At 44.7% G+C, this 25,366-nt stretch overlaps 1 protein-coding gene across 9 annotated transcripts in view; it reads right to left on the minus strand.

Moving 5' to 3' along the window:
- The window catches only part of NEDD4L (NEDD4 like E3 ubiquitin protein ligase), a 323,150-nt gene that overhangs the window by 32,390 nt on the left and 265,394 nt on the right, over positions 1-25,366 (minus strand). For 6 of the 9 annotated variants that reach the window (XM_066353218.1, XM_066353220.1, XM_066353223.1 and 3 more), the window contains 7 exons: positions 23,996-24,055; positions 18,645-18,776; positions 17,616-17,735; positions 16,334-16,531; positions 9,756-9,833; positions 8,104-8,158; positions 2,798-2,856 (listed from right to left, as the gene is read on the minus strand). In XM_066353218.1, the coding sequence (XP_066209315.1) occupies positions 2,798-2,856; positions 8,104-8,158; positions 9,756-9,833; positions 16,334-16,531; positions 17,616-17,735; positions 18,645-18,776; positions 23,996-24,055 (702 nt within the window). The remainder of the gene's footprint in view (positions 1-2,797; positions 2,857-8,103; positions 8,159-9,755; positions 9,834-16,333; positions 16,532-17,615; positions 17,736-18,644; positions 18,777-23,995; positions 24,056-25,366) is intronic. The other 3 variants (XM_066353219.1, XM_066353215.1, XM_066353216.1) reach the window with 2 other exon arrangements.

Consider the following 25,366-nt stretch of genomic DNA (forward strand, 5'->3'; position numbering starts at 1 on the left):
TTGTAAGTCTGGCATGGAGCTCCAAATCTGTATTTTAGATGAAAAATTTCTGGATGAAACTGATACTTCTTATCTGTAGACTACCCTTTTAGAACTATCAACTAGAGGTTATACATCATTCAGAACAAAACCTAGAAAAAAGGGGATGCAAGGGTCAGTGGTGGACAAAGAAATCTGTTTACATCGAAGTGAAATCAGGTGAGCATTGATTGTTAAAAAAAAAGATAAAATACTAATGACAATTTGGAAAGTTGCAAGACAAGATAAATGTAATGCTTCACTGAACAATGGGAGACGGGAGTGGGAATAATAGCACTACCATTTCCTAAAGTCCTATATTATCCCGCATGAGAGGAAAGAGTGATTAATTCTGACATTAAGTCAAGTGCATTAATTAAAAATTTTAATGTGAGTGCTAAGAGAACAGAAAGAGAAAATACAACTTCCAAGCAAGTATAGAAAAGGAGAGAAAACAAAGAGTACTCTATCAATCTAATAGAAGGTAAGAAAAGAAAAAAAACATAGCAAGAGACAGAAAAGATTTTCCTGACAGAAAATGATGTAATGATTGACAGAGTCACTCGCTGTGGGACTTGGCATAGCTGTCTTAGTTAGCTAAAACAGCCAGGGAAAAAGTAGAGATGGAAATGGATTGATCTGAACACCACAGGCTTGATCTAATGATATACATATAAAGAACTCTTCTATACTCAAGAAAGACAGAATACATTCTTTTCAAACACAGAAGAATATTAAAAAAAAATATGGCCAAGCCTCCAAAGAAGTTTCAAGTATCTGATTACTAATATTCCATATTCAATATTCCCTGATCACAATGCCATATAACTAGAATTGAATAAGAAATAGATAAGCAAAAATTCCCCCATAGTCTTAGACACTAAAAAGCACATTCTAAATAACTTGTAAGTCAAGGAGAAAAATCACATGGAAATTAATCAAATATTCAGAATTGAATGACAAGTAGGGCCAGATGTCTATACTAAATTGATAATTATCTAAATACATATACTCTTACTGAAAGAAATAACACCAATAATAATAAAAGAGTAAACCAAGCTCTTTAAGAAAACAAACTGGCCCTGGCCTGTTGGCTCAGTGCTAGAGTGTCGGCCTGGCGTGCAGGAGTCCCGGGTTCGATTCCCGGCCAGGGCACACAGGAGAAGCACCCATCTGATTCTCCACCCCTCCCCCTCTCCTTCCTCTTTGTCTCTCTCTTCCCTTCCCACAGCCAAGGCTCCATTAGAGCAAAGTTGGCCCGGGCACTGAGGATGGCTCTAAGGCCTCTGCCTCAGGTGCTAGAATGGCTCTGGTTGCAACAGAGCATTGCCCCCTGGTGGGCGTGCTGGGTGGATCCCGGTCGGGTGCATGCGGGAGTCTGACTGCCTCCCTGTTTCCAACTTCAGAAAAATACAAAAAAAAAAAAAAAAAAAAAAAAAAAAAAAGAAAACAAACAGATCTTTCTTGGGGGCAAATCTACCTGGATTTATGATGCTAAGCAATTTTCAATAGTAATAAGGCTCTGTGCTTGAGTGAATGTAGATGATCAATGAGCCATAAAAAAGATGTAAAAAAGATTGGGAAATAGCATGGTAAAAGTCCTCTGTTAGTTGAAAACATTTGTTTCATGAATTTACCTGTTTTTCATGATGGAGAACAGAAAATGCTCTTCTCACAATGTATTATGATTGTGAATAAATTAAAAAAAAAAGCCACGGTAGGATGGCAGGTATTGATTGAGCTACATGGAGAAAAAGTAGTTGAGTGTCTGCTTTAACCCCGGTATTATTAGGCACTTTGTAAACTGCACCAAAGCAGTGGAACAAATCAAGTAAACAGACAAGTAAAGGGATGTCAGGTATCAAGGTGCATTTGCATTATAACATCATTTAAGTTTTCAAATGGACTTTCTTTTATAATTCAAAGCATAATTTGAACTGAGTCACATTAAAGCCATGAAATTAGTATTTTAAACATACCCAGCCTCTTAGCACTCAGTATAATAAACTGAACTTCTTTTTGCTCCTCTAGTTTATAAAAGAATCCCTATACTTCCAACTCATCTCTTTGCACTCTTATAACAAGAGGCCAGTGGGTGGATTCCCTGCCGATGAGGTAAGCATGGCCCGTGGTACAGACCCCTCCCAGGGGTTGCATACCCAGAGTGCATTACTGCTGAGTGGCCCAGGGGCTCCCACTCTTCCTTACAAACAGTGTGTGGCAGCATTTTTAGAGGGCAGCACCATACCCAAGGCAGAACTGGTTCTTTCCCCACCTGGCATACACAGGGGATATGAGGGAGCTAGTGGGTCAGCAGAGATAAAGATTCTTATCTGCCAGCTCCAGAGGTTGGTGACAACTTCACCCAAACTTTTATAGATTTTCAGCGCTGGACGAGATCCAGAATACAGCTTAGGTTTGTTAGCATGCACTAACTGCTCTTGGCCTTAAAGAAATGACAATATTTTGCAAATACAGGGCTGGCTTTGCCTCAATTAAAAGGGAAGAGAGGACAGTTGGATTTGTTACACTTATGAGCCACTCTTTTATAATGGAAAACAGAAGATGTTTAGTTTAGTTAGCAACCATTATCACACCAGTTTCTCTTCCTATATATAGTGAGTCACGTGAAAAGGCAAATGCAGCCCTACCTCACCCAGAAATCCCCATAGGAGATGGGAGTAACGTTAAACTACTCAAGCACACCACAGTGAGCAATAATATATAGAAATATGTGTTTTGATGAAATCAAAATAATACAGAACTTGAGAACACTGACCGGGCCAGTAATAGCTGGGTTCTGCAGTCTTGGGTCTTCCCACTGAGTTATTTTGCTGTCTGAAAATTAATATTAAAGAAAAAAATCAGCATATTAGTTCATATATTCTATGTAAAAAAAAAAGTCTTAGAAATAATTATTTCTACATTTTTCAAAAGCTCTCTAGTCCCCTGACCTGGCCCCCAAGATAACTTAGTATTTCAGGGTTAGAAGAGAACAATCCTCTCTCTGGTAAACCTCCTGCACACTGTTTAGTTAAAAAATAATAAAAAATGCACAACTAAAGTAAAACCATCTATTTATACTGGTTTTGGCAAGCAACCTGCTGAAATATCCATTATAAACCCCTGTTCTTTCAAGGATTTATAACTTGATCTTGATTTTCACTTAATTGAAAAAATGGCACGAAGTCTTAGTCCACTGGAAGTTAACAAACACCCATGGTTTTTTTTTCTCATTTCAAATATTTTTGTCTGTGCTCAGGATCTTGAAAATCTGCTTCTGATTAAGAATCCTACATGAACAAATGAATAACCCATTACATGTGTCACTCATATGCACACAACAATCAAAGCAGCTAGTAAGTAAGGCAGTCCAAAAAATGAGAATTAGATGCTGCAGGAAGAGTCCAGACAAAGGCTTCCCTTTTGGCCAAGCTGGCAAAAAGTGGTTTTCTTTCTTCCAACAGATAGGAAGCAAAAGGCAGTTTTGGGCTCCTGACCGTGAAAATAGAAGACTTTGGAAAGTAAAACTTGCTACTGGGATGAAGAATAATACATAGAAAAGAAAACCAAATCGTGGGAACAGAGTAGAGTTGACTAATAACTGCTGTGGACTACAACCGTAAGGACTGGGTATCATCATCAAAGCAGAAAATGAGTTCATGGCTACCTATACATGACAACTCCCAAATTCTTTAGTCCAGACCTGAACTTCAAGCTCCATCCTGAACATCTGCACCTGGATTTCCCTCAGGTACCTTCAACCCAACTCTATCAAGATTGAACCCATAGTCTCCTAACACCAAAACTGTTCATGTCATCCTATATTCTCAATTAACAGTATCATAATCCATTCACTGTTCAAATCTGGAATCTGGACACACCCATTCTCCTGCCTGGCCATTTACCTCTGGGGGTCACCTGTCCTTCCCTCTCTCTGATGAGGCTTCCTTCTGATCACTCATCTTTTCCCTGGACCATTCTCTAGGTCTCCCTGGCCTCAGTCTTACCCCTGTTCCACACGCCTTTCATAGCTCTGCCAAGAGGTTCTTTCTAAAGAACCCATCTGACCATTGTCATTTCCTCTGGCAAACCCTCAGGAGCGCCCTCCTGCCTTCAGAAGGGACTGAGTTCCTACACCTTCCAGAACCCCTTGGAGTTGACCTGTGTGCCATGGCTGCCTCCTCTGCACGATGGCCAACGGCAACCTTGCCACATTTCTCTGAACATGGCACCATCTGCACCTGCACATTTCATCTGCATCTGTTCACTTCTCTGAACTTCACACATCCGTGCATGTCCTGGTGTGCCTGACTAATCTTCCTCATCCTTTGGGATCTGTCTGAAAGGTAATCCAGTCCAGAAAGTCCTCCTGCAGCCTCTCGTGCCTGGTACGCAGCCACCTGGCGAGCAGGTGCACTCTCTGCCTCTTCCACTTCTATCAATATATTAACTAAGGGTTCTCTCCTCTAATGCAGGACTGGAAATCCTCCCCAGTACTCCCGCTGCCCCTCTCTGTAGTCTCCTCTCCACCACTGCACACACTTCCTAGCGTGTGACAAGGAGCCTAATATATTATATTTTGAATGACCCAATGAAGCTGTTGATGAAAACAAAGTTCCTTTAAAATTGTCTAAATTTTCAGAACTAGGTAAGTTTCTGTGTGGTTACAATAAAGATCAATTCTGCAGCTAAGCACTGTCAATATATGAATGTATGGTGGCCAGTTATCCATTTTTCCCCCTAGAATTTTGGAATCTAAACTTGATTTTTTTTGTCTTTGAGACATTTTTCAAATGAAAGGACAAGAATGAAGTAGAAGAATGAGGAACTCAATCAATTTAGCTACTATTAACTGGTTGGGTAAGTCTGTGGGCAGAACAGACTAGAACAGGATTTGACAGTATCACTGTAATTTAATTTCCTCTTCTGGCTTTGTATATGAGATACCTGTGGCCAATTACTCAGCCCCTGGGCACAGCTGGTCTTTAATAAAAATCACACAATTCCTGAGTGTGGTAGAGATTCAGGGCAAGACCTTCCTTTAACCTTCTGCACCAGGCTTGAGACGTAGCAGCTATTTGATAAATGTCAACCAATGAATGAAGGCATCTAAAGAAAAGATTGGTACTGAGCACTATCTCTCCTGAAATTAAATTTGTAAGATGGCTGAAATTATTAGTCTTGAAAATGTCTAGCTTCTTAAGACTTTATGAAGTATAAAATAAATAACCTAATTATTTAAAAGATAAATGCATTGCTATCTTTGTCATTCAGAGTACAATCACCTGTCCCAGTGATGTTGGAAGACAGGATGACTCTAAATAACTCACAAGATGATAGCTTTCACAGTAAAATGGCATGTGTAAGGATGACCTGATTTCTGTCCTGCAAAAGCAAAACGAGATGCAGGGAAACTGTTTAGAAAGAGAGGTTCATTTGGAAGGTAAAAAAATTCCTAAATGTCACCACCAGGTAATTAAACCCACTTTGGAGTGTACTTATAAAACCTCTTAAAAAGATAGGTATTTTGCATTTTTCATAGTTTGGATTTTGGGGGAAAAGGCACATTAATTGAACTTTGTTTCATTTATAGGTACCCCTTTATTGCTGTCCATTGAGCAAACTTTACAAATTAGGAGAAATGGCAGAAATGTTGTTAATAGCTAATGAGGTTCTTATAAACAGATCTTTTTTTTTTTTTTTTTACATAGTTTCTGGTCTAATTTATTTACACCTACTGGTTTAGAGAACATTTCAGTATGTTTAGGCAAAGGCAAACTTCAGTCTCTGGAAAGAGGGGTCTCCCATGTGCTCTCTGTTCTGGCAGGAGAACTGAGGAATGCCATGCTTGGAGGGACTGGTGGACTGGTTAGGATTAAGGAACTGCTTAGACATTTAGCAAGTAATGACCATCTCTGCCTCAGCACACAGGAGTGAGGCAAGCATCAGGGTGCAAGTGCTGCTGCTTCACAGGGCAAATTCTTTCCCTTTTCTGACCAAGGACATCAACTTCCTAACACTGTCACCACTGACCTTCCATGAACCAACTTTAAGTCACTGTTTTTCCAAAGTATCTGCTACATGTGCTACTAGTTCTATGCACATCACCAGAAAAATAGTCTATGATTTTTACCATTTTTAATGTACACTAGAATAGCTGTTTGCAATAGTGTTTCTCTTGTTTTGGGGTCCTCACAGTACACTAGGAACATTTATAAAAGGTTTGTTTTGGTTGACCTGCAGATAACCATCCATGACACAACCACAGTGTTGTGTGAAATATTCTTTGTGTATAGCAGAGGCTGCATTACTGGATAAAACCCTGTTTTAATAAAATCATTATTCTTTGTACCTATGTTTGAAAAATTAAATTGTAAGATATAAAAAACTGGTCCTGGCCGGTTGGCTCAGTGGTAGAGCGTTGGCCTGGCGTGTAGGAGTCCTGGGCTCGATTCTCGGCCAGGGCACACAAGAGAAGTGCCCATCTGCTTCTCCACCCCTCCCCCTCTTCTTCCTCTCTGTCTCTCTCTTCCCCTCCTGCAGCCAAGGCTCCATTGGAGCAAAGTTGGCCCGGGCACTGAGGACGGCTCCATGGCCTCTGCCTCAGGCGCTAGAGTGGCTCTGGTTGCGGCAGAGCATCGCCCCCTGGTGGGCATGCCGGGTGGATCCCGTTCGGGCCGATGCGGGAATCTGTCTGACTGTCTCCCTGTTTCCAACTTCAGAAAAATAAAAATAAAATAAAATAAAAAAAGATATATAAAACTGGGGGAAAAATCTGTTTTTTGTTTTAAATGGGAAAAAAGGGATATGACTCCTCTACTCTTTTAGCAAATTATGCTAAGAATATAATAAGTAGTATATGAAGGAAAACACATACATTTTCAAGCATTTATAGCAGCAATTTTATGCTTACTGTAAAATTCTGGAAAATAGGTAAACAGTATTTTTACTTGTCAAAGATAAAAACTAATCTTCTGTACCTTGACGTATCTAATTTAAACCAAAGTATAGCCCATACCCCTAAACACACTGAGGACTTTTACTTTTGGTTTAATTCTAAATTGTTGGGCTTCTTGCATAATTCAATTTAAAATAACCCCTCAATTCCCTGTGCCAGAAAACGAGGTATATCTACCATGCCCTCGGTTGCTTAGTAACACCTGGAAGAGGCAATAAGCCTGGGAGATAGTGACAAGCCCCGTCCTCGTGGCCAGGCATCCCAGCAACTGGCTCATCAATGTGCTTAACTAATCAATGTGATGAGTTAAGACAAGGTAAGGATGGGAAACCTGGTGCAGACTTACTGTTTAGAACCAAATGACAACAGAGAACAAAACCCTACCAAACTGCACGCACGCGCTGTGCTTTTAATCTCTCAAAAGCGTTCTTTTAAATATACATTTTCAAAAAGCTGTAAGGGATATATAAATGCAGAGAACATGTCACTTCAAGAAAGAAAAAAGAAAAACCACCGGCTAAAAGCAAACCTTTATTAGTTTAACTTTTAGTTGAAATGAGAAACCACACATTTTTTTTATAGGTGCTGGAGCAAATGACTACAGCAAATATACCACATTTTGAGGAAAGTACTGCGTATATTTTAGTGTGTTGGGTGCAAGGAAACATGCTTTGAATAGAAAATAAGTCAGAATGGGCATCTTGCCCTGAGATCCATGAAGGCAGGGTTTAGACCACTTGTGTGCTGTGCCAAGCATTGCACACACACAAATTTTTGGACTCCATCATCACTTGTAACCTTATTTTCTATTATCAGGTGTATTTATTAAAAGCGCAAAAGTCAAGGGATTGTCAACCCAAAAAGTTTTTAAATTAAAAAAAACAATGACAAGTTAATAGGTCGCAAGATCAATTGGGTGAAAGCTTGGTGGGCTACTTGATAGCAAACTGAGGGGGATGCACAGTACCGTACGAGGGCACTGATTCTCTGGTACCATTCTCGCCACATAACACCTGGCTGCCTAGACAAAGAGTAAAATAACAAAGCTTTCACTCCAATATTTGAAATACCCGCACCCTCCCATTACCGGCAACCTCTGCGTGTCCAGAACAGCGCCTACTTACTATGGTCAATATAAAATGTTCGGCCGTCCAAGTGAATTCTTTCTTCCCAACCAGGCTAGTATCAGGGGAAAAACAGAGAGAGAAAATATAAAAATTAGCTAGCGGTTCCAAAACCAAAGGCAAAATTAAGACACTCTAGGACACTTTCTTACTGTTCTCTCCTAGTACACATTTTTTTTTAAATTAAGTTTTTGAGAAAGGGGAGAGAGAGAGAAAGAGGGTTAGAAGCAGGAAACATCAACTCATAGTAGTTGCTTCCTGTATGTGCCTTGACCGGGCAAGCCCAGGGTTTTGAACCGGTGACCTCAGCGTTCAAGGTCGATGCTTTATCCACTGCACCACCACAGGTCAGGAAGGGTACATTTTTACATTAAGAATAAACTGCAAACATTTGAAGTTAACCTTTGACAACATGGAGGAACACATTTTAATACATGTTCCACAGCCTCGGCTGCATTCACCATATGAACAGGAAACGGGCTGCTACTTCAAAAGCTTCAATGGGAAACTTCAGCATACCATGGAACAGTTGAGTTTGGGGCTGAACAGCTCATTTAATTAAATAGATATTTACTGAGTACTGAAGGGAGGAGGAAGGTTAATAGGGAAATGTTAGAGACAGATGCTTTACTCAAGTCATGGCTTGCCAAGGAATCTAACACACACTTCTCTGTTGTGAACTCTCCCTGTTCAAATGCAGGAACCAAACAGACTCGGATAATTTATTATCAAGAGAGGGCTGGTATGCTCTCATTATCTGAATTGTGCCCACTTGCTATTTGAAACTCAGGAACCTACAAGGTCCAGACCACACACAGTCATGCCCTTTGGAAACTCACTCTTGAGATACATTCTGGGCTCTATCACCCGAACCCAGGAACCAAGCAGATTTAGAGCGGGAGCGATATCTGTATAACCTAATGAATCAAGATCGAATCCTAAACTTCCTAGCTTCAAATTTTGCCAAAATAGACCATACACCGGGCAGCAGAAAAGGTTCTTTCCATTTCAAATAGTCTCAAGTCCTCCCCGCCCCCTCCGCCACCTTGCTTCCTGCCCCTGTATGGTTTTGTTTTTTTTTTAATTGGAGGTGGGTTGAGAAAGATATATGGTAAAAATTTCACTCAAAATTCAATTTGGAGTAAATACCTCAATCCACTCTGGCTCCCAAAGAAAACAGACTGATGAAAAAATTAGATTTATAAACAGTCATCAAACAGGAAAAAACCCTTAAAATATCTGCACACTAAATGACTTACAAAAACCTGTGATTATCTATGCCTTTCTCTCTCACTGTTTTTAATATATTTGTTCCTGTGACTAACTCAGCATTATGGGTGGAACTTAGTGGTTGCAACATTACAAAAGAAACGTGTGCTGCTTAAACGGTCACCTGTAAAGAATGTCTCTTGCACCCTAGTTACAAGGTCCACCTTCTACTAGCAGCTAGCAATTCAGAAACCTCTTTCATACATCCTGGCTGTTGTATGAATTGTATGCACTAGAACTCAGTTATATACCCAATCCTATTAAGAAGTTATAGACCATTGGGCTCCCAAAAGCCTGAAGAAGAGGTCACAGGGCCTCTCTATCAACACGGGGCAGATGAATGAACATTTTCAGACTTGTCCCTGTGTCTCCAGTGTACTCACAGGAAGAGGGCCAAGGTCATTGGGGTTTAAAGGTGCCTTTGACCGCATATGTACTGGAAATTTCAGGCGTGGATCTTCCTGCAAGAAAAATGTAAAAGGCAGAAGGTGTTAAGAGCGACTGTCTGTGTGTCGTCACTGGCTCCTCCACACTAGAGCTGCATGGTCCCAGGCAATCAAGGTGCATGAGCGAGAAACCACACTCCTGCCCGCGTGGGGGAGGGGGGAGGGATCCGTCTGTTAACCGGAAGCCTGGCTGACCATCTCTCACAAAAGACTACTCCACTCTTCCTCCTTGTCCTTGGTGAAAGGAGAGGAAGAATATTTCAATAAAAGGGTAACCGCTTTCCCAAGACCTTGAGCAGGTAAAGAGGAAGAGGGCTTAGCAGTGATGTTACTATGGAAACCAGAATAAAGGGTGCCAGTAAAGCTGAGTCTCTACTCGGGCGAAGAGGGAGTGAAGGTCTGGTTTGTAAATCTCCCTGTAGATCCAGAGCCTGGCTGAGGGCAGCTAGCTTAACACACTCGGAATCGCCTCTCCATCAGCGCTTGAGTGTCCTGCTTCTCCCTTCCACTCTCTCCTAACTAACACAGAGAGTCAGAGTCGCAGTCTGGTCTGACTGCCAAGTCACGTGCTCTCTCAAGGAGAAACGGCTTCATCATGAAGTCAAACCTACTATGCAACCTGACTGAGAGTCTCAAGTTCCACAGATTAGATTCTCATGTATGTCTTAATAGTTCAAAGGTTGCAAAAGAGTTTTCTTAAAGGATATGCTTCTTAAGATACCACGGAGAACGAACGAAATAAATGTATAGTCTGACATCTTTGGTCATGCTTTATAATTGACAAAATACAGTCAGACACGGGATGTTGCAACCACACTGTTAGGAGGTGGGGTCCATGATCTTTGTTTCGTTAGATAAGAAAATGTGAGTTTCAGAAAGAATGAAAACTTGCCCAGAAGTTCTGACTCGGAGTCTGGGAGCTGCCTCTCCCTTACATAAACCCAGTGCAAATGCAAGGAAACTAAGAGAATTCATGTTTTAAACTTAAAAGATTAGAAGACAAATAATAAAACTCAGAATAAGATGTCAATCAAATAAGCCTAAGATAAAAGAAAAACCTTTAAAAATAACCCTTTATTTCAATTAAAGCCTGTGTTACTGTCAAACTACTAAAGGTTTTCTGCCTCAGCATTTTCCCAAGTCCACAGAAAATGAAATAATTGGTATGAACCTTGGGAAATAATATAACTTACCTGTGACTACTAACGGGTATGAGTATCCTTTGGGGGTGATGAAAATAGTACTGAAATTGATTATGGTGATGGTTACATGTCTTTGCTCAATGTTTGTCTAAAAACCATTCAATTGTATAATTTGAATGGGTGAATTGTTTAGTATATGACTCATATCTCAATAAAGCTATTAAAAGGTTTTTTTCCAAGGCAACAGTTTAAACCATTAGTATTACTGTCTTGTAAAAATGCACACTGTTTTTGGAATTGGTAAAAATAAAAAAAAACCCACAAAAAATAAAATTGACCTTTGCTTTCTGTTAGCTACAGCAAACTTTTTACTGAAGAAGTTAATCGTGTTAGTGGTTGATGCTGGATTATTGACCCTGAACCTCACTAATATGTTTTTATTTTACTTATTTTATTATTATTTATTCATTTTACAGAGGAGAGCGAGAGAGAGAGAAAGAGAAAAGGAGAGAGAAGGGGGGAGGAGCAGGAAGCACCAACTCTCATATGTGCCTTGACCAGGAAAGCCCAGGGTTTCAAACTGGGACTTCAACATTCCAGGTCGGCACTTTATCCACTGCGCCACCACCGGTCAGGCACTGATATGCTTTTAAAAGGCATAAAATAGGTCCAGTATTCCGTGGTATATTGGAACATATACAGTGTAAACAGATATATTAGACAAATGTAGGAAGGATATAGGAAGTCTGCAGCTGATATTCTGGGAAAAATCTGTGATGCTAATTGTGACAGAGAAAAAAACTGAGAGCACAGAACTCCACAAACACTACCCACTCATGGCTAACTCTGAGCTGGACCCACTAATGCCACAACCACAGGGGACCCTTGACTGAGCAGGGTTAGAGAAAGCCCAAGACCGCTCTGGCATAGAGGACAGGGGCTTCCTTCCGGCTGCTGACCGGAGGGCTAGCCACGCCCTGCATCCACACAGACAGGCTCCTGCAAAAGACAGCCAGCCTTTCTGGTAAAAAGCTTGTGATTTAAAAAGGAAGAAGAAAAAAAAAGAAGCTGAAATTAAAGTACCAGTGGGTAGGGAGTAGGGGGTAGAGGCTAGAGGCTGTGGGAAGTATAAAGTATAAAATAAACTCCATTTCACAGGTCTGCTCAATGGCCTTGCATGGAAACCCAGAATCTGTAGAATGTGAGTGCTAGAGGGCCTTAGGGATCGTATTATTTTATTTTACCAACAAACATAAAAGTAACGGCAGCAGCCGCCATCTCTCAAGCTCCGAGGGCTTGGTCTAGGGCAGGGGTCTCAAACTTGTGGCCCGTGGGCCGCATGCGGCCCGCCCACCAATTTTGTGCAGCCCGCAGACTAATCAAACTTCGTGGATTAGTCTGCGGGCCAGTCTGCGGGCCGCACAAAATTGGTGGGCGGGCCGCGAGTTTGAGACCCCTGGTCTAGGGGGTACACTGAACCCCCGAACATCCTTGCTGATGGCGCAGGTGGAAGGCAGCCAGAGCCCCGTGTGAGTATGACAACTTCAGGGGTGCCAAGAGCTGGGCCACGAAGGAGGCCTCACATGATGTGAATCTACAATGGATAAGACACGGGAAGCACCCTTGATCGTTTCTCCCGCTCCTCAGCATAGTAGGGACACTGTCACAATGACTTCAACACTCCCAACTGCTTCCTGCAGTACAGCTGAAGGGGGTTTTAGACAGAATACAAACATCAACATCTTTTTAAAAACCAAAAAACTTTCCTGGCAGAATCATTTTTAAAAAATTTATATGAATGAATGAATGAAACACAGAAATGCTCGCTGGTTCAAATGCCCCCCCCCCCCCCCCCCTAATCCTGAAAGAGAAAAACCACCACGCCTGGGCTATGATGAAGTTTCTTAGTTTGGACACACGTAGAAAACAAACCTGAAGCTTCCTTAAGGTATACTCTCTCTTGCTACAAAAACAAGCCAATGCTTTGTCCTCTAAAAGAAAAATATACTCTCACATACATGCCTCCAGCTGCTTCCTGGGCAGAACGGACACAGCGCAGGCCTTGTGATCTCTCTCCTCAGTCACTTGCTGGTCTCAATGCCCTGCCCAGACGGGGACAAATGAACCCATGCTAGTCTGGCCACAAGGAATCCTCACATGCACGGGGCTTGTCACTAACCCCTGGGCTTTGTGCCTCACTTAGATGTTACTAAGGGGCTGAGAGCATGGTGGACAGGTCCGCGCTTCCAGGCACGGGGGTCTCAGACGTTATTCCAGCTGGACAGCGGGCACACTGCTTTCATAGAAGGCCGTGCTTTGTAAACAGACTCGGGAGGGAGCGTCCCTCTGCGCACGCACACAGGGGAGACCTGGCCTGAATGTGAATCTTCTGACGCTCTGGTTGAGGGCAGGAGTCGCACGCATGTGCACGCAGGCTGCCGGGGACCACCCCTGCCCTGCTGGCCTTGCTTCCTTTTTCACTGTCAGGTCCAAAACTAAGGAAAGCTATGCTGGCCTCTCATCTGTCCTCTCTTTAAACGACAAACAAACAAAAACCCAAGCAAACCCCAAAAGAACTCGAAACAGATTTTAAGCTGAAAATTATCTTTAGTTTCCTCTGTCCCTCCTTCTTTTGTCCAAATCAACAGGAAACTGAGAGTAGGAGGTTCCGTAGGGGCCTTTGTTCAGAAGGCACGAGAGCCGGGGGGCCGTCTGTCTGGCTCAGGGAGGCGAGTGGAAGGATTTCTGGTTGTCATCTTAAAGTCGTTCAACAATGGCAGCAACAACAAACTGTTGTTTTAACAAATTAATGTTTTACATCAGTAAATCAGTCAAGAGCAAGCATCTGGGTAAAAAGGGACAACCGGAAATTCAAACTGCGTTTCGTTCTGCAACGATGCGGGCAGCACACAAAGCTGGTGCTGTTTAAAAGAAGATCCGCCCGCCAGGCGGCAGGCAGTCCGCAGTTGCGGCGCGGGAGGCTGTGAAAAGGTTAGGGGATTTGATTACTAAGCTAGTTCAAATTACTAAAATCGTAGCTTATGTTGGCAAGCCACAGTGGCTCCACACTCTAATCCGTGTACTTTTATACCATTTCCCCCTATTCCCGGAGCTCCCATGGCTGCCTGAGGATTTGCAGAAATGGGTACTAGTGGGGCAGCCACAGGTTTTTTTGTGAACGAGGGGGAAAAATAAAAGACTTAATAACCAATCTGCATTAGCATATTTCCCCCAAAGCTGACCTATCTGCTACTCTCCTCTTGGCCACAAATTTGTAATAGGATCTTCAGACTCGAAGACCAGTCAAACAAAGCTCCCTGCTATTAGATGCCTTAGAGGTCGTTATGGGTTTAATGAATGCCACCAGGATTTGAATGATAAATTCTCTTGGCAGGCTATATATTCCTTTACTTTAAAAATAGGAGGAACTTTTTAGAGTGGTTCTAAGGGGTGTTTGCAGATGTGTGATAACATTTTTGGTTATCACTATGGTGGGGGAGGGAGAGAAAGTTGTTCAGCGGCAGGAACCAAGGATGTTAGGTGGCCTGCAATACAAGGCACAGTCACAGTCCTGCTCCAAATGTCGAGAATGTTCTCGTGGAGAAATGCTTGCCGTGATCCACCCACAGTATTTGAAAGAGAGAGAGTGAGCTGTCTAGGCCATCTGGTCAAATGCTCAAGGGACTGAATAAACATCACACCATGGGCACAGCATAAATGACAGTTCAGGTCATTGTGGTCTGGGCCTCTTCATTTACACAATGCCGCTGGTTCTACCAACTGACACACTCAGTGTCTTCCCTGGAAATGGGAATTTTTTTTTTTTTTTTTTTTTGTATTTTCTCTGAAGCTGGAAACGGGGAGAGACAGTCAGACAGACTCCTGCATGTGCCCGGCCAGGATCCACCCGGCACGCCCACCAGGGGCAACGCTCTGCCTACCAGGGGGCGATGCTCTGCCCCTCCGGGGCATCGCTCCGCCGCGACCAGAGCCACTCCAGCGCCCGGGGCAGAGGCCAAGGAGCCATCCCCAGCGCCCGGGCCATCTCTGCTCCAATGGAGCCTCGGCTGTGGGAGGGGAAGAGAGAGACAGAGAGGAGAGGAAGGAGGGGGGGGGATGGAGAAGCAAATGGGCGCCTCTCCCATGTGCCCTGGCCGGGAATCGAACCCGGGTCCCCCGCACGCCAGGCCGACGCTCCACTGCTGAGCCAACCGGCCAGGGCCTGGAAATGGGAATTTGAAGCATGTGTTCACTGTTTATCCAAGTCCACAGAGCTAGGGCCAGTGACAATCACCAAATCTCAGCCAGCTTTCACATCGCAGCAGTTCTCAGCAAGAGGCAGAGGTGCTAGAGGACTGATGTAAACTTGGTCCCAAGACCACACAAGGGGCAGGAAGAAAAACAAACCTTCTGTAGCACCAGAAATCGCCAGAAACAAGAGAATCGATTTCAGTTCAATCCTCGGTCTACATGTTGCATATTAGAAAAATAATCCCACTGACTTAAAAAATTCAACTCATCTTGTCCAAGCCAATGCAACACACAGGTTCTTTCTCAGGTACGACTCAGGGGCAGGTGGCAGAGCAGCATGAGAAGAAAAGTCAAATTTGACAAGACGTTCACAGAAAAGAGCTATCAAATGTTCAGCCAAAGTCCTTTTGCACGTCTCCTAACCCACAATCAAAGGTGTGAAATGCAGCACAGAAGCATAAAACACTAATCCGAGGTGAACAGTAAAAAGTAAAGGGACAAATCAAACAAAAATAATGCAAGAAAGAAACTGACAAAGAAAAACTATTTTTAAAAATATCAGAATTCCTATTGTACCATCATGAGATGTGAAGCAGTAACATTAACATCGCAGCAATACGGAGCACTGCCCCCCCCCCCCAATACGGTGAACTGGAAAAACTACAGCTTCCCAGGGGTGCTATGGGGAAAAGCCATCCAGCTGGGCACCAAGTGCTGGCCCTCACCTCGTGCCCCCAGTCCAGTGATTTTCAACCTTTGTTTCTCACACACTCATAAACTAATTACTAAAGAAAAAGGGGCCCTGACCTCTTCTTCTTTAGTAACTAATTTATTTGTGCCATGAGATGAAAATGGTTGTATTTAGTCAGGGGCACTGACCTTAGTAATTAGTGTATGTTTGTGCCATGAAAAAAAAAAAGGTTGAAAATCACTGCCCTAGTCACCCGCTCCCACTGACCCACACGTGCAGAATCTTGAAGACGGCTGAGAAGACCCTCTGGAGACCAGCTTTGGTGGTGGTGACATTTCTCTACACGAACCATGAATACAGAGTGAGGAAATGGAGGAACTAATGCCAGACCTCACGATGAAAAGGGAGCCAGATAAAAGCAGCGGCCTTACCCACGTTGTAGTCTTTGTGTTATGGTCAATGAAGAAGGGCCGCCCGTTTGGCGCGATCCTCATCTCCCAGCCGGGTGGCAGGAAGCTCTGTGTGACTTTGTGTTGTGGTTTGGGGGAGTTGTAAGGTGATGGCTGTGGGGACTGTGGATTGGAAAGGGTATCTTTCACAGCCCGACGTATGGGTGAATCCTTGGCACCCTAAGGAATAATAATGAGCATTAGAACTTTCATCACGCGCTATTCCAGATGTGTCCGAATGTACCTGGGTATTCTGAATTTGGAGAGGGACAAGAGGGAAGCTCCTAAAAAACCCACTTCTGTCCTTCATTTACTTTCAAATCAATCTAACTTTACAGTTTTTTCTATTGGTTAAACACACAACATTAATTACTTAAAAACGATCATCCTTTGATAGCTACTGGACATATACCAAAAATATTGTTCTCTCCTGACAGTTATGAATGGAGATTTTACAGAGGGTGGAGAAAAGCGGGCCCCTGCTCGTTATGAGCTCACAGTCTAATAAGGAATGGATTGGCAATTTGCAGAGCACAAAAAGAAACCCCTATGTCATCGAAGACAACCACCTGGACTCGCAAAGTACCCCAGGACATTTATATTTCAGTTTGGAAGACAGCCATCATCCATTCCCACTTACTAGCATCTGAGGCCAAGGTACAGAGAATCCCACTGCTACTCTAGGACACAGTCAAGTTTAGAACCCAAATGTCTACGCTCTGGCTTCTCTCACCGCCTAGTACAGCGATGGTAATGGATGGCACTGAAATCACACAAAGCGGGGAGCACACGCAGATGCCCAGCAGTGACTGAGAGATGCAGCTACGCATCAGAAACACGTATGCCCACACAGTGACAGGCCCTGCAGTCGAAAGGAAATGATCAAAGCCACAGCTGTGATTGAAAACTTAATATAAGCATCGGTATTTGAAAGAGTTATTACGCATGTCTAATGAGGTAACAGGCAAGAAGGTGTGAAACACAGCAAGAATGAAGGAAAGTTCTGAAAAGAGGGGGCCCACAATGCCCAGCGTAAGTCACCCCGGCCTCAGGCACATGAGAATGAGAATTGGGTGTGAGTCCAGGGAGGCGAGCTGGGCGGGACAGAGAAGCACAGAGTCAGGTTGCACAAGAACACCCTTCCCCACGAACACAACGACTGATCAGACAGGAAGGTGCAGCGAGACTGAAGTCCACGTCAGGAGAGAAGAGAGTGAGAAGTCACAGGACAGACGCGACCTCAGTCGATGAGCGGCCTTCTCACCTCCAGCGGGGCAGACAAAGTTACTGTTGGCGAACTGAGGCTACGGGGCCGGCGGATCTGAGGCTCGATTAGATGGTTGTTACTGTTTGTGGTTGATCCGGACGCACCATCTTCTGCAAGCTACGTTGGAGGCAAAAACAAGTTAGCTTCATACGGCATCTCCCTGTGTGTGTGTAGTTGGGAGCGTGGACCCAAACAACAACACAGCCAGCAGTAATAAGAGGTCTGCCCTATTTAAAGTATGGAGGAAATGATTAAACATAATAACGGAGGGGTAGGCAGTGGGGGGATGGGGAAACATATTAAAGGGAAATAAAAATGAATCACTAGCTCAGCATGAAAACAAGCCTCAGGAAAAAGGGGAAGGGGTGGGGCTGAGAGAGACAATAGACATGGCCATAGGCTCTTACTTTGAAAATATCTCTCATGACATTGAAAAAATATATCTAGGGATTAACTGATTTGAGCACGGAATTCTTCCTTCGGCATATATTATACTTAAAATAATAAAGCATTTTTTCTTTTTTTTTTTTCCCTAGTGAGAGGAGGGGAGATGAAGAAACAAACTCCTGCTCATGTCCTGACCAGAAGCCACCCGCAATCCCCTTTGGGGGCTGATGCTCTGCCCATCTGGGGCTATGCTCACAACCCAGGTATTTTTAGCGCCTGAAGCAGAAGCTCTAGGCGCCATCCTCAGCGCCCAGGGCCAACACACTCGAATCAATCCGAGCCATGGCTGTGGGAAGGGAAGAGAAAGAGAGAGAAAAGGAGGAGGGGGCAGGATGGAGAAGCAGACGGTTGCCTCTCCTGTGTGCCCCGACCAGGAATTGAACCCTGGACATTCACATGCCAGGCCGACACTCTACTGCTGAGCCAACTGGCCAGGACAAGGCATTTCTTTTTAACAACAACAAAAAATTGTTTTCTAAAACATGGGTGCTTAGGACAATAAGTAAACAGCAGCAACATGGGGCTCGGGTACACTTCAGCTTCGGCGCTGGAAGTTTGGAGCTGGACGGATCTGCGTACCTGCACGATAGGCCGAGTCCACGTGGTGGTTCGATTGTTATGATTGACATAGTATGTGCGTCCCTTAGCATCTTTCCTCTCTTCCCAGCCTGACGGCAGGCCCGGCGTGGTGTGTACATAGGCCACTGAAGGCTGTTTGTGTGAGAAATCATCATTATTTCATGCATTTGTTTTCTAACCAGTTTAATTAAAGTAATGTACGCCCATAGAATTATTGTCTTTCCTAGACAGAGTGAGTTAAATTCTACAGTGTGTCCATAAAGTCATGGTGCACTTTTGACCAGTCACAGGAAAGCAACAAAAGACAAAAGAAATGTGAAATCTGCACCAAATAAAAGGAAAACCCTCCCAGTTTCTGTAGGATGATGTGGCAGCATGTGCGCATGTGCAGATGATGACATAACACCGTGTATACAGCGGAGCAGCCCACGGCCATGCCAGTCGAGATGTGGATGGTACAGAGGAAAGTTCAATGTGTTTTGTGGCTCACTAAATTCGAATCCGTGACCAAAGTGCAACGTGAATATTGGCGCGTTTATAATGAAGCGCCACCACATAGGAATAACATTACTCGGTGGGATAAGCAGTTGAAGGAAACCAGCAGTTTGGTGGAGAAACCCCGTTCTGGTAGGCCATCAGTCAGTGATGAGTCTGTAGAGGCTATACGGGATAGCTACTTAAGGAGCCCTAAAAAATCTGTACGTGAGCCCACATCAAACTGCACTGAATAGGTATGAAACTGGGAGAGTTTTCTTTTTATTTGGTGCAGATTTCACATTTCTGTCATCTTTTGTTGCTTTTCTGTGACTGGTCAAAAGTGCACCATGACTTTACGGACACACTGTATTTGTACCCTAAAACATTAGCATCTGGAAAATAGTAGCAGGCTTCCAGTAGCTTCAAAGTGACTGAAACCCTGTGGAGCCCAAAGTCTTACAGAACTCAGTTCTAATGCCCTGAAGTCTTAAATACAAAGGTTGTTGCTAATATGATAAGGAAAGAAAAAAAAATACAACAATCTGTTTTAGATACTAAATTCTACTGTTAAACTATGCAGAGCTTACAGGTATTTCAAACTGTCAAATGTCACTGTCTGTGAGAGGCATGCTCTGAATATTTCTCCCTCAAAAACAGTTGCCATAGGGATACTCTTCTAGATTATTCTAAAATTCTTCATCAGCTTCGGGCCCTTACATTATCTCTTTCACAGGAAAAAATACACGGAGCCCCTTCTCCAGGAGGTCTGCAGTCACATCAGTGGCATATAACCAAGAGGACCGACCAGGACATCCCAAATGCCCCAGCCCAGGAAGCCCCATGGCAATCTGAGGTCAAAGTTCCCAAGGAGCCCGGTAACTGAGGTTATAATCTCCCGTCTGCCCACGCAGAGCTTGTCTCTTTAAAGGGTGAAGGAAGCACAGGCGGTTTCCAGATTTAGAGATGTGTCCAGTATAGAGCCACTATATTTAGGTAGTCCAAATTAGACCAAAAAAGGATTCCTGCGACACTTCTGCTTCTCAGAAGCAGTCTGAGAAAGGCAGTCGGGGCGGAGCACTCTGGAATAGCAAGGATGTTTCAGTGACTCCAGGAGGCATCTGAGGTCAGTGCTGTCTCAGGACGAAGCTGTGGACGCATGGATGCTGCCTGTCAGAGCTGTCACTCTGTGCCGGGTGCTACCTGAAGGGTGGGGGGCTCAGAACCAGGAAGCCAACTCTGGCTGTTAAGGCTCCCAGGAGAATGTCAAAGAAGCAAGAGGCCAAATGGTGTGAGGTACAAAAGGTAGCCACTTCTTTCTGGGTACCATCTTCCCTAATTAGGATCTTCTCAGCCTCCAGATGTTTTAGCAGCTGTCTTGATAGCAGGCTGGGGATGTCAGTCTCTTAGTCTAGCTTCTCCTTGGGTTCATGCCATCTTTTGGGTTCTCTACCAACAATGTGCCCTGGGTCCCAGCAGAGGGCCCCCACTCCACTGCAGGACCCTGAATTAGCATGATCAAGGATGTTGTCACGTAATTTGGGGACTTCCGTTAATGAGGCGCAATATTCTACTTCATGAGCTCAGCAGCACATTCCAGAGAAAAACTAACCTAGGCCATGAAGCAGCTGCCTCCGTGGTTATTTCTAAAACATGTTTACCAGGCAAGGCAAGAGGATCTGCAAGAAAACGTTTGGCTACAACTGCAGCAGCTATTTCTTTGATGTTGCTCCAGATAAAGTCCCGGAGGCCCCAAGACTCTGACCACAGTGTCCGGGATCTAGGTGCGGGGTTCCACGAGAGCACAAGAGCACCAAGACACAGACTTGATCCCTCCATGAGGAACCAAGACAGATTCGTCTGCAGCCTGGAGCTCTTTCCTCCTCCTTCCTCCTCTGGCTGTGGCACCAACAGAAAAGAGCTACTGCCTGTCTACTTTTTAGGTGGGCATGACAAAAAAAAAAAAGACTCTGCCAAACCAAGTGAGAACCCAAGTTGTACCCTAAGTTAGCGGTCAATTAGTCAGGGTGGCAAACTGCATGCAATCAAGATTTGACCTACGATTGTTTATATAGTGACCGAAAATACTTTGGCTAAATAAAGTACTAAGTAGAATCTGTTGCTTTTCTTCCTCTCTGCTGAATGATGATTATTATTATTATTATTATTTTGGAGAAGCAATTAAATAGGCCCTGAGAAAACTCCAGTCTGGAAACCGGAAGGATAGGTTTACAGCTGGAACGTCCCTGGAGAGGATGTTTGAGGGGCCCGATGGACTAAACAGCTTGGCTGCACCGTGGACAATCTCGGAACCGGGTTCCAGCACAGTATTCCAGCCAACAGGTTATGTTCATAGATCCACAGTTAATAGGACTAATGAGATTATGGAAAATTAGGAGTGTAGCAGGTAACACTGAATTTGATTAAAACGTTCAGTCCATCTTCTACTGCAGGGGTCCCCAAACTACGGCCTGCGGGCCGCATGAGGCCCCCTGAGGCCGTTTATCCGGCCCCCGCTGCACTTCTGGGAGGGGCACCTCTTTCACTGGTGGTCAGTGAGAGGTGGTGGATGCATCCCCATCCTGTGCTCCTGGAGTACTGTATGTGGTGGCACCGCAAAGCACAGCTTCGCTCACGTCCAGTACCACTTCCGGTGATGCCGGACGCACGCATCACGGCTCTGGACACGCGTCATATCACTTGTTACGGCTAGCAGTGACCAATATGGAACCGGGCATTGACCATCTCATTAGCCAAAAGCAGGCCCATAGTTCCCATTGAAATACTAGTCAGTTTGTTGATTTAAATTTATTTGCTCTTTATTTTAAATATTGTATTTGTTCCCGTTTTGTTTTTTTACTTTAAAATAAGATATGTGCAGTGTGCATAGGGATTTGTTCATAGTTTGTTTGTTTTTATAGTCTGGCCCTCCAACGGTCTGAGGGACAGTGAACTGGACCCTTTGTAAAAAGTTTGGGGACCCCTGTTCTACTGAGAACTGAGCTGGTAACCCATAACCAGTTCCATTTCTGTGAGATGGTGTTATGAAAATGTTTCTTTATAGATTTCTTTCCAAACCACCATCAGGAACAACCTGTGCTGTGCCTCAAAACACTGCCTCCCACCACCCACAGCTGGGAGGGTCAGGCCTCAGTCTCTGGAAACCAGACCTCTGCTGCTATGTGTGTGCGTGTGCGCACGTCTGCGAGTGCCCAACACAGCTCCGACGTAGCAGTGCACACTTCAGTGTGGAGCTGACATGGAGAGGGACGGCAGAGGGTGAAAGAGGGAAAAATCAGGGCAGGAGATGAGACCGAAAAAGAGAAAGCAAAGGGCATTGGTGGGAAAGAAACAGATGTGATACTTTCAAAACCTACCAAAATTTCTAATGTGGCCACAAATTAAGCTGGTTTCTTACAGCCAAAAGGGGACCAGGTACACAGAGAGCATGCAAGTAGTAAAAGCATTTAGGGACTACTCCTACAGTCATGTCCTTAAAAACAAAAAACAAAGACAAACCCATAGTTGTGATTCATGGGTGGGGGAGGGGAGAGCACCAGCGATAGGGCCACGGGCACAGGGACAGGGACGGGGCACTCCCTCTCACAGGGAGGCTGTCACCAGGAGCCCGGCACCCTCAGGACCAGTCTAGGCTGGCATTTAACACCACGGCTGCCTCAGCACTCAGGCACTAACAGTAGGTTCCTAGGCCAAGAAAAGACAGCAGTGGATGAAAGGCATGCTCATTAGCCCTGCACTCTCCCAAAAGGACTTCACTAAGTGACCTCTCTACCCTGCATCCCTGGAGCCTCAGAGATTCCTGGTGCATAGTAGGAAGTGCGCTGGTCCAGACTTTTACCGCAGGCCACGCCTGGCCCACCTGACACACAGCTTTCCCATAAACTAACTGCGGCTCCATAGCTTCAATGAGGCTGATTTGTGCTGACTGACAATGACTTTCCTGTGGTCAATGCTGAGCATTAAATTCTGACAATATAACTAAATCGTTCCTTTAAATCATCAATACTCTGCAGAAAACCAGCAACTGTATATGCATTTAAAGGTGTTCTCAAGTAATAAGCAGTTCTAATAAACAACAAAGGTGAAATAGTAAGGAATGTTCTTCAAATAGCTATAGCAGCTCAAGGCATAAAATAGAAGCTAGCCTGTCTTTAGGGATCCAATTGAAAACAGGCAATTAAGATACATCGTCAAACTCATTGCAGAAAATAATGAGTAACAAACAGCAACAGACACTCAGCTTAGGGAAACACCATTTCTTCTTGACCTTTCATATTTTTAAAATATGCCCCTTCCCCTCTTACCCCCCACCAACAAGTATATGAACAATTATTCACGACTATGAGGAGAGTCCCTGGTAGCAGAGAAAGGTCACTGGTTCATGCTCATGATACAGAAAACCTAACTCAGTACTGGAAATGGGTAGAGAAAACCCACACGAGATCGCTCTGTGCACAGCCGAAAATCCACTCGCACAGTCACACTCAGGTCCTGTGGCTCCCCTGATTCTCTCCCAACCAAATTCATTCACCCACGCCTCCTAACAAACAGCAAAAGCTCATCAGAAGTACAAACACTAAAAGACAGAAAATAAAAAATATTCTAAGTGGTTAAAATAAACGCACTTAATCAAAGCTTGACAGTCTGTAAGTGCACTAATAAACTATGACAAAAACCGGCTGTTTTACCCGGTATCTTCATACACTGTAAAAGTGAGAGGTTTACAGTAAGACTCATGTGCACCTCTGTAACACAAAAAGAAGCTGAGCTCATAAAAAAAAAAGTATACTCATCATTATACAAAATATTAAAATCAACCCAGTTTTGGCACGAAAGTCTGATCGAGGTGTCATTACCGTTGGCTCCTCGCCACCCGTGACAGTTGATGAACGCGCTCTCCTAGTTGGGGCACTGGGCTGTTAAATGATAATTTACATCAGTGAAATGCACTTAGGGAGCCCACCCGTTGTTCACTAAATCAGGAAGCACTGCTGTGGCAGCCAGTGAGGCAGGGGACGTGAATCAGAGTCCCTGAAACCCATCCTGTCCAAGCGAAGCTGAGCGATCACTGATGACCAGAAGGAAAGAAAGGAACACCATCCACCTCCCACCCATGGAAGCCTCAGGCTGCAGCTTTGATTTGAATGAACAATGAACTGACAACCTCAATAATAATAATAAACGTGAGATGTCTTGTTTGGAAAAAAATGGAAAACCACTATGGTTTTGCCCCCACTGTTAACTAATTAGCAGGTCCTTAAATCTGCCAAACTCACAATTCAAATAAGAGGCCACTGGTGATCAGTGAGTTTACAGCTTCACACAGCACAAGGGAAGAGGGAGGAGTCATCAGTTCCCAGGAAAATAAGCTCTTTGGCAAATAAAATTGACATTGATTTTTGAAAGGAGAGAAAGTGCCATTAATTAATCATCAGAGAAAAATCACCGAATCGTTAGGCCGAAGATCCTACACGTTCATCACAGCTGATGGTTGTGCTTTTGGGGAGGCCTGTGCCGAAACCACCCCGGACTGGGGAGGCCTGTGCCGAAACCATCCGGACTGGGGAGGCCTGTGCCGAAACCACCCCGGACTGGGGAGGCCTGTGCCGAAACCATCCCGGACTGGGGAGGCCTGTGCCAAAACCACCCCGGACTGGGGAGGCCTGTGCCGAAACCATCCCGGGCTGGGGAGGCCTGTGCCGAAACCATCCAGACTGGGGAGGCCTGTGCCGAAACCACCCCGGACTGGGGAGGCCTGTGCCGAAACCACCCCGGACTGGGGAGGCCTGTGCCGAAACCATCCGGACTGGGGAGGCCTGTGCCGAAACCACCCCGGACTGGGGAGGCCTGTGCCGAAACCACCCCGGACTGGGGAGGCCTGTGCCGAAACCATCCAGACTGGGGAGGCCTGTGCCGAAACCATCCCGGGCTGGGGAGGCCTGTGCCGAAACCATCCAGACTGGGGAGGCCTGTGCCGAAACCACCCCGGACTGGGGAGGCCTGTGCCGAAACCATCCCGGACTGGGAGGCCTGTGCCGAAACCACCCCGGACTGGGGAGGCCTGTGCCGAAACCATCCCGGGCTGGGGAGGCCTGTGCCGAAACCATCCAGACTGGGGAGGCCGGTGCCGAAACCATCCCGGGCTGGGGAGGCCTGTGCCGAAACCATCCAGACTGGGGAGGCCGGTGCCGAAACCATCCCGGGCTGGGGAGGCCTGTGCCGAAACC

Source organism: Saccopteryx leptura, chromosome 11, assembly GCF_036850995.1.
Source record: "Saccopteryx leptura isolate mSacLep1 chromosome 11, mSacLep1_pri_phased_curated, whole genome shotgun sequence".
In the NCBI taxonomy this organism is placed as follows: domain Eukaryota; kingdom Metazoa; phylum Chordata; class Mammalia; order Chiroptera; family Emballonuridae; genus Saccopteryx; species Saccopteryx leptura.